An 18,727-nucleotide genomic window follows, 5' to 3' on the forward strand; every position below is an offset into this window, starting at 1 on the left:
AATTTAAAACCACCATTGCTGGTTTTTATCGCTTTAATGGAGCTCACGATAACTCCGTAATTGATTATGAAAACATTTGATTTTCAAAATTAAAGCCACGATATCCTTTATACAATTCAGACTGTTTTAATTTATTATATTAATTGCTCATACTTATTTCTTTTTAAAATAAGCCTATTTAAATATTTTAAATATAATAAAAACGATTATTTTCCCATAGTCACTTAATAGTTTAAGACTTTAATGTATTTTTTATAAATTTCAGTGCGTCTAGCATTTGCCATATCGAACTATATTTATTACTGTGACTCACATAGTCTTAATGTATTTTATATATTACCTGATGAAAATTGTTCAATTATTCTTTGAATTAGTAACCGAATTTCCATATAAATACAAATAGAGTTGATATCTCAATATCGTTCTACATAAAACTGTTATAAAACTGTAGTTCTAATATGATAAACACAGGTCCCACTTTCATTCTATAGGTTTGCCAAATTTAAGTTCGTTATAGTAAGTTAAAAAAGCATAACGGTAATATTTCACAGTGTCCACGGTTTCCTTTTGTACGAAATTTTAGGGTGAGGTCATACATCGTAGACAATGTAGCGGAGATATAAGTTACTGCGTTGTATACCATTCACTTTTTGCTTTTGGCATCGTCTAATTAGAGCTGGGGTATTTATGGCTAGTGTTTTTATTATTATTTTTTGCATGGAATTTTTTTCTCTAACTGTATTTGTTTTGATAGATATATCAACTGCTCCAACATATTTTATACTTACATGAATTATCACAGGCAAACATAAATATTGGAAAAATAAAAAAAAATGGATAATCACTTTATTTATTAGTTTAATGACTAAATCAAATATTTTACGGGTTTGAGTTTTGCAATGTATGTTTTCTCAAAGGCTCCATTTGGAAAATCGATTTTGGCGGCTGTGCTACGAATGCAGACCTTCCTATTTTCTTTATTTCCAATATTGGTGCCCTTTTTGGCTAATGCTGTATAACAAAGTGACCGACGAAGCTTGTGTTTGTAAATTGGAAATGGATGTTTTCGGAGGTTTTTCTGCGGGTTCGCAAAGCATCTCGTCGACGTTTACGCCGTCACGGATGTTGTTGCTGTCACGACACCGACACCGTCTCTTATGCATGTGCCGACGAAACAGTCGTTGTAGACAACGGCGGCTAAGCGCATTCACCAATTTCGTTGATGATGACGTAACCATAACCCAATATGACACGGACGCCGAAGCCTACACTCCATCTGACAGGCATATGGATTTCGACGTCGCGGTCCAAAACTACGGTGACACCGAAAGTGACAATATCACGGATGCCGCAGGTTCAGATGAGTATAGACGCGGATGCTTATATGAACGCGGTGACGGACGTGAACGCAGTCGGCAACATGGACGCAGACGCCGATTTCGACGGCTACAACGGCGCGGTCACCGAGTACGACGGACTTTCCTACCTTTTCTTTTCGACGGTGAAGCCGACGCTGATTCTGACACCGAAGCCACTCCATCCGACTCTCCGATACTCCATGGGACAGGCATATGGATTTCAACGACGCAGCCGAGAGGGACGATTACATCAACACCGACGCCGTCACCGAGGGTGACACTACCATTGACACAGCTGATTCAGAAGAGTAAACTGCTGATGACGCTAACGTTGACGCAAATACTGGAGCCGGGACAAACATCAACAACAACGACGAGACCGACGAGGAAGTTGATCAGAACGCTTTAAAGTGTAGCCGAAAAGCACTTAGATGCTGATACCAAGTGCGACGTGGATACCTTTGCTGTGCCCGACGACGAAACATACTCTACCTCGAGGATGAAGTCACCGACGCTGAGGCTTCCACGGGTAATTACGTCTAGGCCGTCATAGACGTGGACGCCGATATGATCGCAGACACTGGCATTGCGGCGGACGCCGATAAGTGCGCGTATGCCGACATAACATTACCAACGCCGACATTGACCCGGATGCCGATATGGTCGTGGATGGACGCTGAGATTAACCCGGATGCCGATTTGGACGCAAACGCCGACATAAATGTAGACGCCGACATGGTTGCGGACGCCTACTTCGACGGTTACTATGGCGCGGTCACCGAGTTCGACGGTGAGGCCGACACTGATACTGACACTGAAGCCAATGCAAACGCGACACGGACTCGGGCGAAGATAAAGACATCTGCTAATTCCTGTGGCCGCTCCCGTTCCATCTTGAGATTTGTATCATTATGCTGAAAGTTTAAACTGTAACGTTTTGATGCGCTGTCAACAAATGTTATTAAGAAAAACTAGTGCGATAAAATAAAAGTTAAATATTTCGTTCTTGAATTGTTTCAAAACTGCATATTTTTAATAATTTTACAGCGTCAATGCAAGTCTAAGTCGATTTCAAATAAGTATATTGATACCAAACGTTTTATTTGTAATTAAATTATAGATTATTCTTATTTGGTTTGACTGTCTTAAGAAAGCGCTTATTTTTAATACTTTTATTAAAAATTGTTTATTATTTTTTTATTAACATTCATCATTTGAGATATATTTGATTAACAAGTGTGATAGTGAAGATAATGGCGTCAGACATACTGATATTATTTTTAAAACACAGTTTTATTAATACCATGAGAACTTGGCACTTATTTTATTGACTTAGAATCTAAATTGGTTCTAATTTATGCCTACCAAGTTCTGATTGATAGATCTTGGAGATCGTAAACATTTCTGTACAAACAGGCGCCGTGATTTATGACATTGAATTTTTAGTTTTTATCAGCTCGTAGGTATACTAAATACGAATATAAATATGTTAGATATCTAAGTACAATGATATATCTAAACATGACAGAATTAAATATAACATGAGATATTATCGGTGAAAAGTTAGACACGTTGATTTCTCGCACTGATTCGTAACTCATTCGATTTCTTTGTCTTAATCGATTCTGGCTTTTGGCAGATATAGATTTGCTGTGTGCGCGTGCTGTGCAGCTACTTTTATTGTAATGTGATTATATTTTCATTTTAATTCTTTGCGGTTAATAATTTCGTTTTTAATTCAGGTTGCTAAAAAAGTTGCGAAGTTTGAAGAGGGGTTCTCGAGTTTTTACACTTAGCTATATATATATACTAAAAATAATCGCAAATGTACAAATAAATCGTGACTAAATTTAACCTATTATATGCATCATTCTCATCATCACTTTTTTAGCCGAAGGATGTTCAAATATATGTATATATATTGTTTTCCCACATACAATTCCAGTAAGAACAGTTGGAAATGAACTACATCATTCAGCGTTTTCGAATAACGTTAACTAGTTCATCTTATTCTTATATCTAATATAAATTATTGTCACACTCTTTATTTGCAGTAGTTACTTGTTCAAAGTTTGTTATAAGATATCTATACCTAAGTACTCCGTTCGATGTTATGGCTTCAGACCCCAGTCTTAATGACATTCGAAAACTAATGTACTAGTCGATTCAGGGATTATGTAACTTAATGTAACGGCTCGATAAACTCGAAACAGGCCTATTTGGATTTTAATCGACGCGATCAAACAAAAATTTTCCATCAGCGAAATTAACTGTTTACAATGACACATTGCTTGACAACAGGTCAATTGCTGTTTATCAGTGTATTGAAATTATATTTGCAAATACAATTTCGTATTCAAATATGAAATATAAAATTTATAATTTAAATTTATGAATTACATGCAATCTATTTTTTATGAAATGGGTAGATATTTATCATATATTGATCTAATCTTATGATCCATTGTGTTAAATAATCATAATTGTCTATAGCATTTAACGAACCACAGACCTATTCTCGTTATTTCTCCACGAGATCGAATTATGGTTTAAAAAGTATTTAGAGGAATACAATCCGCAATGAACAGGCGTCATAGTGCGTAGAACAGATGACCGCTGAGGTCTTAAGATTCTAGAGTGGAAAACACAGCCTGGCAAGTGCAGCTTAAGGCTTCGATCTAGAAGGTGGATAAGCGACCTTGTTAAGATCGTCGGAAGACGCTGGATGCAAGTCTAACTGGTTCAACGGAAGATATTTAAAGGATTATGTTATCAAGCAGTAAAGTCCTTCGACTGAAATTATGATAATAAAAGATTTAAATGCGTTGTACAAATGATAATAAATTATGTTATTTTTGTTTCAGGTCGAACGCCTATTGGGCGTTTAACTATCAAGTTTCCTAATTTTTTCACCGGTGGTAAGTTTCTGAACATTTTTTTTTTCAGTTAACGTACACTTTAGAAAATAATATCTCTAATATTTCTATGGCGTACCTAGACTACGTCATTACAAAAAACACAATATATATTACACCATTTATTTATTACACGTACATGAGTATAAACACACACACACACACACAAATACAACGAGGAAATCCGCGCGGCGAAATAGTCTCGCTGAGCGTGGAGTTGCGGCGGCTACCAAATATTGTGCGCTATACCTAGTTTGTTTTTACGTGTCAGATAATTACGACTTCGTACCAGTGTTCTGGAAGTGTTATTCCAAAAAAACCCCTGCATTTGTACGACTTACTAAATATAATATATGACACAAAAAAATAAGATTAAAATTAACCAAAAGAATGGATTATTCTCAATTTTTTTACTGTATCTGACTTATTATGATAATGTTTCTTACCTTTTTAACTACGTAATAGTCGTTAAGTATGTTTGAAAATATATTCGGCGGTATTTCTTCATAATTAAAAAATTAATATCATGACACAATTATTGAAAATTGTTTAACTAAGGTTTGTATGAAATTTTATTGTATGTTATTTGAAATTCTGATCGAAAAAAAAATGCTTGAACTGTCGATGTGGTTTGAACGGTTTTTCCATTCCTTCGCTTGTGCACTGTTTTTACACCTGCACATGTAAAATTTGTTTTATTGGATTTTAACAAAAAAATCAGTACTCGTATAGTGATGTCACTAAATTTAAAATTTGTCTCAGTAACTTTTTTGTATATTCTCAATAAAATTTAAGAAAATATTTAATCATTTATGTTTATTGTATTGTGATAGAATCAAATTTGTTTACCACGCGAGTATGCTATTTATATAGACGATCTATAAAATATTTTTTTATAGTTAAAAGATACTATGATTTTCACAATTGTGAAATCTCTTAGAATAATGTCACGATTCACGTGCATAAATAGAACAATTTGACGTATAACTGAAATTATCATGGGACATTTACCTCTTAAGTGACTTTGATGGATAAATACATCATCAACATATATATTACGCCTAAGACGAATATATTCGCATAAAAATAAATTGTGTATACCCCTATGAATAAAAAGAATATGTTCTCTTACGTATAATATACGTATAAATATATGTTTTTAAGAATGCGCTTATAAATCGTTGCGTTTGAATGACACGGAGTGGTCATAAATACTTACATGCGACAAATGGTAGAACAATATGTCACACAAAGGAAGGCTTGAAGAAGACCGAAAATACCGAGATCTCTCAACTATGAAAGAAAAGCCCACAAAACGTTGTACAGTATGTCCCGAAAATGTGAAAAGGAACGAAAGCAGGTATTGGGGAGCTGATTGTAATACTGGACGTAAGCAATTGACTTAAATGAACAAAATATGTTAAAAATATATAAATAATAATTATTTTATTACTTTTGTTAACATAGTAACTTAATAAATATGATCCAAAAATAAATTATTTTATTTTTATAACACTATGCCCAAGACGTATATACACGCTAGCGGATAACAAAACCCGCCACTGAGAATCGCTTCTCGTTTACAGAAATAAACCACTTAAGAGATTAAGGAGTAGGCAAAAAAACGTAAACAGTACAAGATCTGAGGTATTCTTTATCTGTCGTTATAAGTCATAGTATAGACATAAGATAGAGCTTCGTTTTTAGGTAAGAAAAGGTTCATCGCATAACTATTAGATATAATTTAAAACTTATGTTAAAATTTCATTGCATCCATGAAAATGTATCTCTTTGAATTTATTGATATATACGCTTAGACAATATTTAATGGCCGACAAACATATACGGATTTGAAGAGCAAAAAAAGAGACGATATTATTTGTAATATTTAGGCAAAAAAATTTGCTATGCTATACAGCTATATAAAATATGCTATACAGAGGTTTTATGTGTGAAAACATTAAAGGAAAGATTTTAAAGGTCATCTATCAGTAAAAAAATATGTAACTTTTACACATATTTCCAATCACTCTATATAGAGTGATCACTCTGAAAGACTAATAGAATGTGACAAGTCAATAGCTCAAAAGTCAGCAAGGACAGAAAATAAACGATATTTAATTTTAGTATGCGGTTGTTTATTATTTCTCTAACCATTGATTTTTTGATGAGGTGCACTTTACTTTAATTCACAAATGTAGTCGACATTCATCCCTTTAAGGCTTTTTATCCGTTAATCAATTACACTGTGTAACTTCATCAACACTTTTTACGGAGCTTTTTCTAGTTTATGATACTCATACGAACACTAATATGCTAAACAGTATCGGAGAGGAAAGGCAAGCTTGTAAATGAGATTAACAGCTAGTTACCTAATCCATGTGCCCGGCATTCATTCCCCGAGAACAGTTGTCAGTGCAACGGATGTGAGACCATTTTGCCTAACGATCGAATGAATAACGTGCCGTTCGAGGAACTCAAATGCATTACCTTCTGGACTGCATACATTTTCATTCGTGCACTGCCATCTTAGACTTACCCTAATATTGAATTACTTCTTTCTTATTGTCTCTATAACTGTATTTATTACTAATGGTATTAAAAACATATATCCGTTTTTTTTCACTTTTTATTAAACTTCCAATTATTTCATCAATCTATCCTATTATATTAAAAATATTTTAAACCTCTTTGTTATTGATTTGTCAATTTACGTTTATCATTACACTTCACATAATTCACTTTTATACATTCGTATGCTGGCATAATCTACTCTAACAATTAATATAATTAAAATGTCGTAAATGTGGTTGTGCTTAATCAATCGAACTCACTGTTTATGTAAAATATTGCTTTCTTATTCCGTAATAGAAAAATAAAGTTATTCAAAATCTATAATTATTTCCATATAAATGTAATCAAGGACTTTACCTAAACATTATGTATTAGTAGGAAGATAAGGTAATTTCTTTAGAAGATAATTGTAGGGAGAACATTAAAATTTTAACATTTATAACTGTAAATATAAATTGTGTAAGATTGAAGTAAATGTTTGTTAAAATTAATATTAGTTACGAATTATTATCAGAACTACATTTTTTATTTAAAACTAATACAAAATTTCAATTCTTATACGTAGCGAAGTATGTTTGTAGGTTTAATCAGTAGGATTACACCAAACGTAAACCTTGCATTTCAAAGACGTAAGCACAAAGAAATCTTTCGCCGTATGTCAAACAAAGCATAGGTTTCCATACATTAGGAGGTCACGTGACGCTGTTCAATTGCGAGATGCAGGCGACATCGTTCCCATAATCCAGAAATGTGTACCGTTTCTCATTGGCAAGTTTCCAACATGGATATTATCAGGATCAAGTTAGTCAAAATTTATGACGTTACGTCGGATATTCGAAACAACGAAAATTGTCTTGCGAAATATTTAACGGATACTAAGTTTCGTTGACCTGGTAACTCAGCGGTAAAGGACTGAGACGGTCGTTGGTCGCAGGTTTGATTCCGAGGATACAGTCTTGTATATAATTAACACTATGTGTATTAATTATATAGGATTACCACTGCTTACAAACAAATCTCCACAGGTTGGACAGCAGCGTCCTCTACGTACTGCGTATAATACCACACTGTGAATGCCAACCCGTATGCCAAGCGAGGCGATTATGGTATATCCCCCATAATATATATCTTTGGGGTAGGCCTAGCAGTCTTGCAGTGGGCGTCTATGGTCTAAAACGATGAAGTTTCGTCTTGATAAAGTGTAATTATTTCATCAGCTTACGTTTACGAATTACCTAGAGTTCTGCTTCCTCTGTTTATTGGACTTTGTTCTTGTTGGCTGCCAGGTTACTCTTTGCTATGCAGTCTATTATCGGCTTGAGGTCTTTGTTCTTTTTTAACTTGACAGTTACACACTTTAAGAGGTGGTTACTGTTATACTCGCTGGCAACATCGACTTTATATCTTTAAATTCTCTCAATGTAGACCGCAAACATGTTTCGTCACACTTCCTGGTGAATGCCACTTACCTGCTGTACTTCATTCTGGTACTTGCCAAGACATCACAACAATGAATCAAGTTAAGAAAGACACATAGACTAAACTAAATGAACAAAATGTTATATATATTTTACATTTGCAGTGAGAATGGTGAACCGCTGTGGGAGACGTGCAGTGGCGTGTGTGCTGCTCGCAATAATGGCCGTCGTAGCGGCGGCGTCTTACGACCGGGAGCGTCTTGAAATTGCAAAGCAAATACTGGAAGAAGTGCCTCTTACCGACGGGTATGAATTGGATAAGAAATTAGCTCGTTCTTTTATATCGCGCCTACATACTACCTTGAATAATACAGTGTGAACAGCTGACCTTGTGATGATGGATGCGAACCGATTTTAACCGGTACCGTTCGATATTTATGGGGGAGGTCAATTTCAGCGGTGAACAACCTACAGATGATGATGATAATGATGATGATTGCAATGGAGTACTGATCAGGGTTTCGAAATTAAAATCTTATATCTTTATCTGTTTGGTCAATTTTATGATCACAAGGCTTTAGACACCATAATTATTCTGGGACGAATTCTCACAAAGATTTGCATTCAGAAGCCTATGATTTTTTTAAGTTGCGGCCACATAAATAAATTAAACGTTTCTTTTAGCCACAACGATCTGCCCTGGAATATCCGCAAGTTCCTACGCAACCAGATCAACGAATTCGAACTCGACACCGACCTAACAATGGTTGAGCCCTGGTCCATCTCCAAGTACTCACATACGGACCTGCCGAGATTGAGGGAGGGCATGGTTGGAGCTCAAGTAAGATAAGAAGCTTTATTTTCATTACTATTGAAACTTTTTTCTTTTAAATATAACAGAAAAAATGTAATTGTGGAACAATTTTGAAAACAATTTGTTGTGTAATGAGAAAATACGAATTGTATGCAACCTATTAAAATAAAATTGAAATAACAATTTGGTTACAGCCAACTCTATATATATATATAAAGTAAATAGAACCTTGTCTATAACATACGCACTGTTTTATGTGAAGAAAATAAAGGCTAAATGTAGCCATAAAAGAAACGTGCTTTCTTCTATCCTCAGCTAACAATGGGAAACCGCCTAGGATGTTTTATGACCAGTTTTTATACTCCTCTTTGTTCATCAACAAATGGCCGCTGTAGCCAGTTCAAACCATGAGACACTTTTCTGGACAATATTTATTTTTTGTATTAATACATAATTTTTACAAAAGTAATGGGTATCTTTGTATTATTACTGTATCTATAAATTCATGAATTCTAATGAAGTTTAGAAAACAAGTCCTCGCTGTAGGTGTCGCTTGAAAATTGACGCTAAATTTTGCTATTCAAGAATATGGAACAAAATTCATGCGACGAAAAGTTTCCGTCTCTCTACGTATGTAATTTTAACGCAACACCCACACGATAAATGCACAAACCGTGTAAGTTTTTACGAAGTTATGCATATGAAAAATAATGACAGACACATGATTAATACAAGAAGTAAATATAAACTCGTCACGCATATACATATTTCGTCTACAAAAAGTTAACAAACCCTTCATGGATCTAAGTGTATGCATATAATATAAAGTTCTACAAGATATCTTAGACGTTCCTTTTCATAGTTATAAATCTAAATTTTAAAATTTTTAATCTTATTATAGCATTCAAGAGTTTTTTGTAACTTGGTTTGTTGATTTTATACTATATGCTTCAAACATTGTAAATTTTATTTGAAAGGAGCAACTGTTGAGTTTCTGACTGGCACTTCTCAACAGATCAACATTCCTGGCCAGTGGTAGGTTTCTATTTATAATGTGTAAATATTCGACTATTCAACAATGCATCTAAATGCCTACTTGAATAAAGATGTTTTTTATTTGGATTTCAACTACTAAGTGTAACATAAAATTTATGCTGTGCTTATTCGTTATATAAATTTCTTAATTATTACATGCAAATTAAAAACTTATATTAATTACTTTATATTAGTATATCTATTGAATCTATATGTTAACAACAAACAATAATTACGTACAAAGATAAGTTTTCTATTTTGGGCACTGATGCTTCAATAATAATTTGTTGATTTTTCATCGCACTGCTTTGTGGTATATGATTCATTTTGTTACATCTTAACCCGCTTTTTGTGAAGCGATATTTTTATATTTCTCGTAATATTCGTATTTTTCGCTGGCATATCAACCTTCTTCATGTCGTACAAAAATGCTGAATTATTCGAGCCGTTCTCTAGTTTTGCGCTAAGCAATATATTTGGCGATATAATATTTTTATACCAATTAACTAGTCTGTCACTCAACCAGGTATCTAATAAGGAATGTATTTATTTTCATTTATAAAACTTTTTTAAATCATTAAAAATTATAATTTGATTTATTCCGTTCATAAAAGATATTTCTCAAATCATTAAAAATAAAAGGACAACTAGTTCTAGTCGACATGCTTTATTTAATTACTATATGAAAGCACAGGTCATAAAAGAGAGGTGAAACTGTATGTAAATGTAAAAATAATTTAATACGCAAAAATTTATGATTGACACCGATACTAGGAATTCTTTATTGAATAAAATGATTTTTTTTTGTTGTACTCAATATGGAAATAGCTTTAAAAGGTATTCAAAACATGTGCAAATATGTTGTACTGAGTGACTACCCCAATGTTATTGGGAATGTAAAACTACTACATGAAAGCAATAATGCTTTTATAAAACTTTTTCAAATTAATTTTTCCTTTTTTCTAAATCGTAAAAGCATTTCAATTTTGTAATACCGTGAACAAAAAGTGAGGTGATTTAGTTTATAAAATGTCAACAATATTTTATTATTTATTCTTCGAAATCAATTTCATCCCCTTTAAAGTTATCCCACTTCGATCAAACGCAATTTGGCCAGAGCGGTCCAAACAGGCCAGGCCAGTTCCAGACCTTGAACGAGTCGAAATAGTCTTTTCCTGGTATAGCCTTCAAGACCTTCACAATTTGTTTTTTATCTCCTCAATCTTGTCAAAACGGCGTCTTCGCATTGACCTTATGAGTTTGCTGGATAGGAAGAAGTGACACAGAGCCGAATACGGTCGCTGCGGAACTATATGAGTCAAATTTTTGGCAAAATGTCGTGAAGAATCAACGCAATATGACGTCGACTAACCGATGCTTGTCGCATTGGAGATAAATAAGATCCTTTAAAATCGTTTGGGCTGAGTAAAATGATATTCCAACACTATCAGTGATGTCTCTAATTATCAGTCGATGATTTCCAAACAACGAATCTTTGAACTTTTTGACGTGGCCTTCGTCGGTTTTAAATGACAGTTTAACCTTATTTTTTGAGTACTTTGCATAAAAAACTAATTAAAAAATGCAACCATGTTTCACAATACCTTTACGTAATTTTATTTTATTCTTCGACTTTAAAGTTCGCTTAAAACAAACAATATAATTACAAATATCCGTGTACTGTTTCACTATTGTATTATATGGAATATTACAGAGACCACAATAATAAACCGAGTTTGTTAACAGTTTTTCGATAAGGACGCCCTTTTCAAAACATTCATAGCCAAGGTTTCATTTTAGGGGCGCTCAATGTGATTCCAGATTATATTAAATTGAGAGTTCTCTTGGAATTCTTCACACGGTCACAAATGATTCAAAGTGAAAAATAATTTGAAACATAATTTATATTGAAATTATATAATTCAAAGTAAAGGAAGGTTTTAAAATGTTATTGAAAAAAAAATAGATTCACGATAACAAGATATGTTTGTTAGTTTTCCAATAAAAAAGTTCAATCAAATTATCCGAAGTTTCATGAAAATAATACAAGCTAATTAAACTTTATCCATTGTAAAGTTATAGTGACAAAGGAGCTCTAACTTTGTCAGACACGAAAATGAGTCAAGGTGACCACTTCAAGAACACTTTTTAACTTGATATATAGGTATTAGGTTAGCAATAATTGTATAAATATAAACAGGATAATTGGCTGCGAGTATAAAACTTTTAAAGCTGTAAATGTATAGCTCATTTGTCAGGAATAATTTTTAAAGCTTTTACACTTATTTCGAATCAACATTTATTAAATGATCACTATGATATACATAACAATTATTGTATTGAAATGCTATAGGCCGATAAATCAAATTTTGAAAAAAAATTCTTACCATATTCATATATTTCTTAAACCATAGATTTTTAAATTGAATTTCTATGCATTATTCCATATATCTTGTGAGTACAAATCGTATGAGCTTTTTTATCAATTTGATTTTTTTATCAAATTGGGCTGGCATTTTTTTGACATGCTCTAGTTATCACTATAAAGTTAATAAATAAATGAAAATGTAACTACTAGTGATAAGGGGAACCCATCTGCGCCTGTTCAACGTAATTGTTATAAACTTTTTAATGTTCCAACATTTGGGTCATGGGACGTAGGTACCAGAAAGTGAAAGAGATTAGGCTAAGTTTACGTAAATAAATAGATGTCAATTGTTTTTAAGACTAGTCAAATAGACGTAGTAGTGTGATTAGTAATATTAAGATAATAAATATACTTACATACCTACCTATTTGATATCTCTACTTTTGAGTTGTTTGGTAGAGAATGCCTATAATGAGTTAAGTCTGTGTATACGCATTATGTAAAAAGTTTGAATAAATAAATGAATATTTATAACAATGGTGAAATATTAATGTAAAACATATTTTAATAAAACCATTCACTTCTAGTTTTGGTCGGCGTTTGTTCCGTGCGCTACTCAGAACAAGGATGCTGTTCAACTGACACTCGAACAAATTGACGTTATCAAGCGTCTAGTTGACAAATATCCTCAACAACTGCAATTGGCCAAGTCCGTTAGAGGTATGTCAGAATTGGATGTGTTTATTTTATAGTAAATATCTACTGTAACTGTTACTTTATATGAAACAGTGTTGAACTTTTTTCTATATACTTTAAAACAGATCGATTTGAATTAATTTACGTAAGTACAAATCAACAAGAGCAAGGATGCTATATACATATAAATATGCATAGACGATATCACACAGAAAATATTTTAATAAATCATTTTCTCAATAATTTTATGTTCAACGTACTAAATCCCAACAAGCCTAAGATTAATTGTAATCAAATCAACAAAATTCCTATTTCAAAAAATTTATAAAATATACATTTATACTACATTATATAAACAATCTCGAAAAGAAAGTTTATCGAAGAAAGTCGGCGACTCTTTGATATTTTCTTTGATTGCCTTTCCGATAAGAATAAGCTATAACATAAAGCCATCAATGCATTTCATTGGTCTTAAAATGATGATGCGCCAAACATAAAATATCAGCATTTCACGATCTAGCAAAAATCAGCGATATATTTCGTAGTTTTCTCTATAACTTTTTACAATATAAAATGTATTAAGCAATCAGTATTCTTAAATAGATTTTAAATAAAATCTCTAACTTTAATTGTCAGTATACTATTTATCGATAAAAAGGCGAGTCTTATTCCTATAGATGAATAACAAAAAGAAACAAATGCAAAGCGGTCAAACTTCGAAACCAGTAATGGCGGCTTTGAATTAGGGTTGTCAAAATTTTGTAAAATCAAAACAATTTTCGAGGCGTGTCACATATTACTATTAGATATAAGGTATTCAGTATCAAATATAGGTAATAACATATGTAATAAAATACAACAATGTATTAAAGTGTCATTACTACGTACATTCGTTATGCAATGTTATTGTGTTAGTTTGTGCATGAGGTAGAGTTTCATAAATAAATTACTAGTTTTTATTAACGCAATTTATAATTTTATTTTTACTAATCCTGATAGTTATAAGAGCGTTTTCGGTTCGTTCAATTTATCCATCACTATTATATACTCTACAATCTATGAAAATTTTAAAATTTTACAAATTTCATTGTTAATCTTTTTAACTTTATGTAGACATACTGCAAGCCCATAGCGCAAGGCCACGTAAGATCGCATCTCTTATCGGAATTGAAGGCGGACATTCAATCGGTAACTCGTTGGGAGTTTTACGCAGCTATTATCATCTTGGCGTTCGATACATGACTCTTACCCACACTTGCAATACTCCTTGGTAAGTTTTTCATTTTCATATTACTGTCAGCGTACAATGTAAAGCTTAAAAAACTGATTGCGATTTGGACGAAACAGATTTGTTCCTTATAGTAAATCTTACACTCAATTCATAACAATACTATGCTATACTCGTACTACTACTAGTATATACTAGACAGATTAAAGTAAAAATAAAAATTTATACCACAACCAATAACACATTCCTCAGTTTTAACATGTATATAATACAGATAATTTTTATTCACGTGTTTATATATAAAAATTTTATTTTATTATATTTCTAATAGACTATTATCCCTAGTAAATTAATCAATATTATTAAATAATAATTTCCTGAAGCTCTCTTTATTCAAAAATAGGTAGAGAAAAATATATTTGCTTCGCCTAACAAATGTTAGAGAAATATTTTATGATTTAAAGTTTTATCGAGATGGGAATCCTACAGTTGCTTTGGTATTATCTTTAAAGTTATTTCTCTATCTGTAGACCGCAAAAGCACAAACCGAGCGTGTTTAAGAACAAGATTAATTATCATTTCCAATCGAACAATTCCTTTACAGCTAAACCAATTGGACATTAGGGTAGAGGTCTTTTATATCAAATTATGTATTTAAATATGCTATGCGTGCATCCATTAATTTTACTATACAAAGAAAAAAACAGTTGTCGATGCATTTATTAAAATTTCTGAAATACCTTTTTTTGGTTTTTATTTAATTTGATTTAAGAATTACTTTTCTTTTTCTTTACCTAATTTTTACATATTAATATAAGATGCCCACAATAGTTAACATATTTTGACATATTGTTTAAACATTACACGCTACCATATTTTGCAAAGCTATACTTTCAATTTATTTCATTATTAACTTATTTTTTCACTAGTATTAAATGAACTTAGTAAATTTTAAACACGTAATTAAATAAAATCATTCTTCTTTTCAAATTACCCCCCTTAATTTGATAAACTATATCGAAGTAAATATGCATAAAATGAAATAAAAAAATTTAAAAACTGTTACACTTACATTATCTGTCAATACTTGATTGAGTTTAAACCATTGTTTTATTTTCTAACAATAAATAAGTTCCTGTCATTGCGCCTATTACGAAACAGTGTGTCCACATTTTCAATCTACGTAAATCCATCAATACGTATGCACTTAGATATTATCGACTTTATAGTTCTTTATGAAGTAAATATTTGAATAATATTTTGTTTGTATTAGAATCAAAGAATATAGATAGATTTCTTAAGTGAATTAATTATCTTGAAACTATAAATGCATAGATAACATAAAATACGAGTTTTAAATAAATACGTTTGTTGTTTCGAATCAACATCAACATCATTTTAACCGTGGGAAGTCCACAGCTGGACTTAGGCCTCTTCCAATGGATAACCTATCTAATTTATTCTTAATTTGTTTGATTATATTGTACCCAAAGTTACTTCCCTCTAGGTTATACCTATGGGTACATTACACTTGCCTGAGGGCAGGAAACCTACTAAATGTAAGACTTGCCTCCAATCTCTTGCGCTAACGCACTACCTGATTCTCCAAGCTGATGATACAGTTGTAAGGCTCACTCAATTCCCTTACGTCAGTCAAAACGCATTATCTATTAAATTCTTCTACATGGAAAGATACATTTCATCCAGCGTCTTCCGACGATCCTAAGAGGTTTGCCTCTCTACATAATAGATGGACGTCTTACTCTGTGCTTGCCGGTCTGTGGTCTCCACTCCAAAACCTGCCAAGTGGCCTGCCCAGTATCAATTTCTGATTCAATGTTGTAGAAAGAGTCTATGGCTTATTCAGCAACTGTGAGCTTTCCAATGAGGCCCGAAGTAAGACACCGCGTTTCTCTGCCGTAAATCATTACTACTACTGTGGCTACACATATTGATCGTCCTTATCTTATAGCAATAGGTGTTGATAACAAAGTGCTGTGCGAAAAAAATTAAGCGGATCTTAGCGATATAATTTGTTTTCTTTGCATCATATATTTCTATTGTTGCTTTGTAGGGCTGATTCCTCAAACGAAACACCTGTCGTCAATGGTCTTACGGAATTCGGAGAGGTAAGTTAGTCTCTTTTCTAAATCTGAGTTTTAAGATACAACAGCGAATGATGAACATAAATGGTATAGGGTTATTTATATTATTTAATATTTATTAATTATTACAAATAACAAATATTTATTTTTTGGCGACTTTCGAGGATAATTTTTTCCTATTATTTTAATGTTTTTATTAAAATTTAACACGTCGTAACTAATTATATAGGACTTTTATTTTTAATTATTTGTCATAAAATTTATTGCTATAAGCGAATTCAAAGAGATAAAACTCTTGCACTATGCATCAGTGACGACGCATAAGTTTTATAACTTGTCTCGTTTTTATTTTTGGACTTTCTCTATTGTCTACAGAAAGTTGTGAAAGAAATGAATAGACTTGGCATGCTGGTGGATCTGTCTCACGTCGGCGAGAACACGACCAGAGCCGCTATTCGTATATCGAAGGCACCGGTCATTTTTAGCCATTCATCTGTCTACAGCCTCTGCGCTCATAAACGCAATGTTCCCGATGACATCATACAATCTTTGGTAAGTTTTAAGTGGAAAACGAACGAGGCAAAAACATAACATTCGTCTTAAAATTTAATAAAATGTGCATTAATTATTACTATCTCTATCGAAAATTGTAGTTGGTAAATGTAATTATACCTTCAAAGTTTTTTATACTTATATATGTATTTAGTAAATAAAGAAAGAACTAATATTCTCAGTAAACCATCGGATTATAACTGAATAGTAAACTGTACATAATACAAATTAAATAGTAACAATATCAAGGAATACATCAAAAACACTTAAATAATTTATTGTTCGTTTTATATTATTAAACCATTGATTTATAAGGAGGTCGACAGAACAATTAGCAGTAACATTTACCTATAATTGAATCATATTAAAGGTTCCATTTCATTTTTAGAAAGAGAACGGCGGAATTATTATGGTAAATTTCTTTCCCGACTTCGTAAAATGCGCACCAAACGCTACGCTTTCAGATGTTGCCGGTAAGATATTTATTTTTCATTCGTTCATTAAATAATCATAAACCTAGACGGAAACGAAAATCAAATCTCAAGTTGCTCTTAAAATCACGGAGGAAACAAGTTTTATTTTAATCTGTGCCTTATATTTTTTTTTTATAATACTCGAGATTTATACCTTTGAAAAGTACTAACGACTTTTTAAGTGGCTTAATTTCGAGGTACAATTACATATTCATAATTATATTTTTACATATATTTATTACAACACACGTGATCTAGTGTTAAAAGATTGCGACTGGCTAACATTCGCCACAAATGTGATTACGGACAAGACAAAATAATTTTTGCAGTTAATTATTGAACAGTCCGCAAAGCGATAAAATATCATGAAGAAACAAGAAATATGATAGAAATGTGACTCCATAAATCGTCTTTGTGAAAGATACCTTACGACTCACAAACATTATAAAGCTTTTCAGCCGATAGACGCCCACTGCAAAGTATAGACCTCCCTCAGAGATCGTTCCTGCGCTGTTAATTCTTCTGTCTACCTTGTGTGAGGCCTACCCAAGCTGTGTCTACCGGCTCCTTGTCGCCACTAGAAAACCTTTCGGCCCCATCGGCCATTTACACGACCTATGTTCCACGTCCACTACCACTTCAGAAGAGTGATTCTTCGACCTACGTCAGTGGTCCTGGTTCTTCTGCGGATCTCTTCATTTTTAATTCGATCTCACAGCGAAACTCCGAAAATAGTCTTCTCCGTTGGTCTCTGAGATGTTGCAGTGAATCTTTATAGTACATCGTCTTAATGACGCTCCACAACAAATCGTTCTGCTAAAGCCTTTGCATTCGAAAGTATACCTGGAACTGGTCACAGTGAGATTTTTGTTGGCCTTTCTCAAATCAGGACGCATTTGGAACCGTTGTAATATTATCTTATCTCGAAGTAAGCCATTTTAAGGGATTTCCATTTGTTTCTAGTTTCTGTCTGATTATTGGCACATTTTTCTAGTTCACAGTTTTGGCTTACTGATTCTTACTAATGACACCTTAACCGATGAAGATGTAACTTATGCTTAGATTCTATTATTGTTTTCACCGTCGGCCAACTTAGATAAGTTGATCAGGACTCACTTACCTCCTGAAACTCAGACATGAATAAAAATAAGTAATCCATTACATAAAAATATTTTTAAACTTTTTGTTCAA

The 18,727-nt window shown here is 32.7% G+C and overlaps 1 protein-coding gene across 1 annotated transcript in view; it reads left to right on the forward strand.

Moving 5' to 3' along the window:
* The window catches only part of LOC137932125 (dipeptidase 1-like), a 44,994-nt gene that overhangs the window by 22,379 nt on the left and 3,888 nt on the right, over positions 1-18,727 (forward strand). The window contains exons 2-9 of the mRNA XM_068775741.1: positions 4,223-4,276; positions 8,430-8,571; positions 8,950-9,106; positions 13,070-13,202; positions 14,292-14,448; positions 16,481-16,535; positions 16,887-17,063; positions 17,452-17,536. Of these exons, the coding sequence (XP_068631842.1) occupies positions 4,223-4,276; positions 8,430-8,571; positions 8,950-9,106; positions 13,070-13,202; positions 14,292-14,448; positions 16,481-16,535; positions 16,887-17,063; positions 17,452-17,536 (960 nt within the window). The remainder of the gene's footprint in view (positions 1-4,222; positions 4,277-8,429; positions 8,572-8,949; positions 9,107-13,069; positions 13,203-14,291; positions 14,449-16,480; positions 16,536-16,886; positions 17,064-17,451; positions 17,537-18,727) is intronic.

This window comes from Battus philenor, unplaced genomic scaffold (genome assembly GCF_028537555.1).
Source record: "Battus philenor isolate CCGP_79_NKW_IND1 unplaced genomic scaffold, ilBatPhil1.0.hap1 SCAF_1, whole genome shotgun sequence".
Taxonomy (NCBI): domain Eukaryota; kingdom Metazoa; phylum Arthropoda; class Insecta; order Lepidoptera; family Papilionidae; genus Battus; species Battus philenor.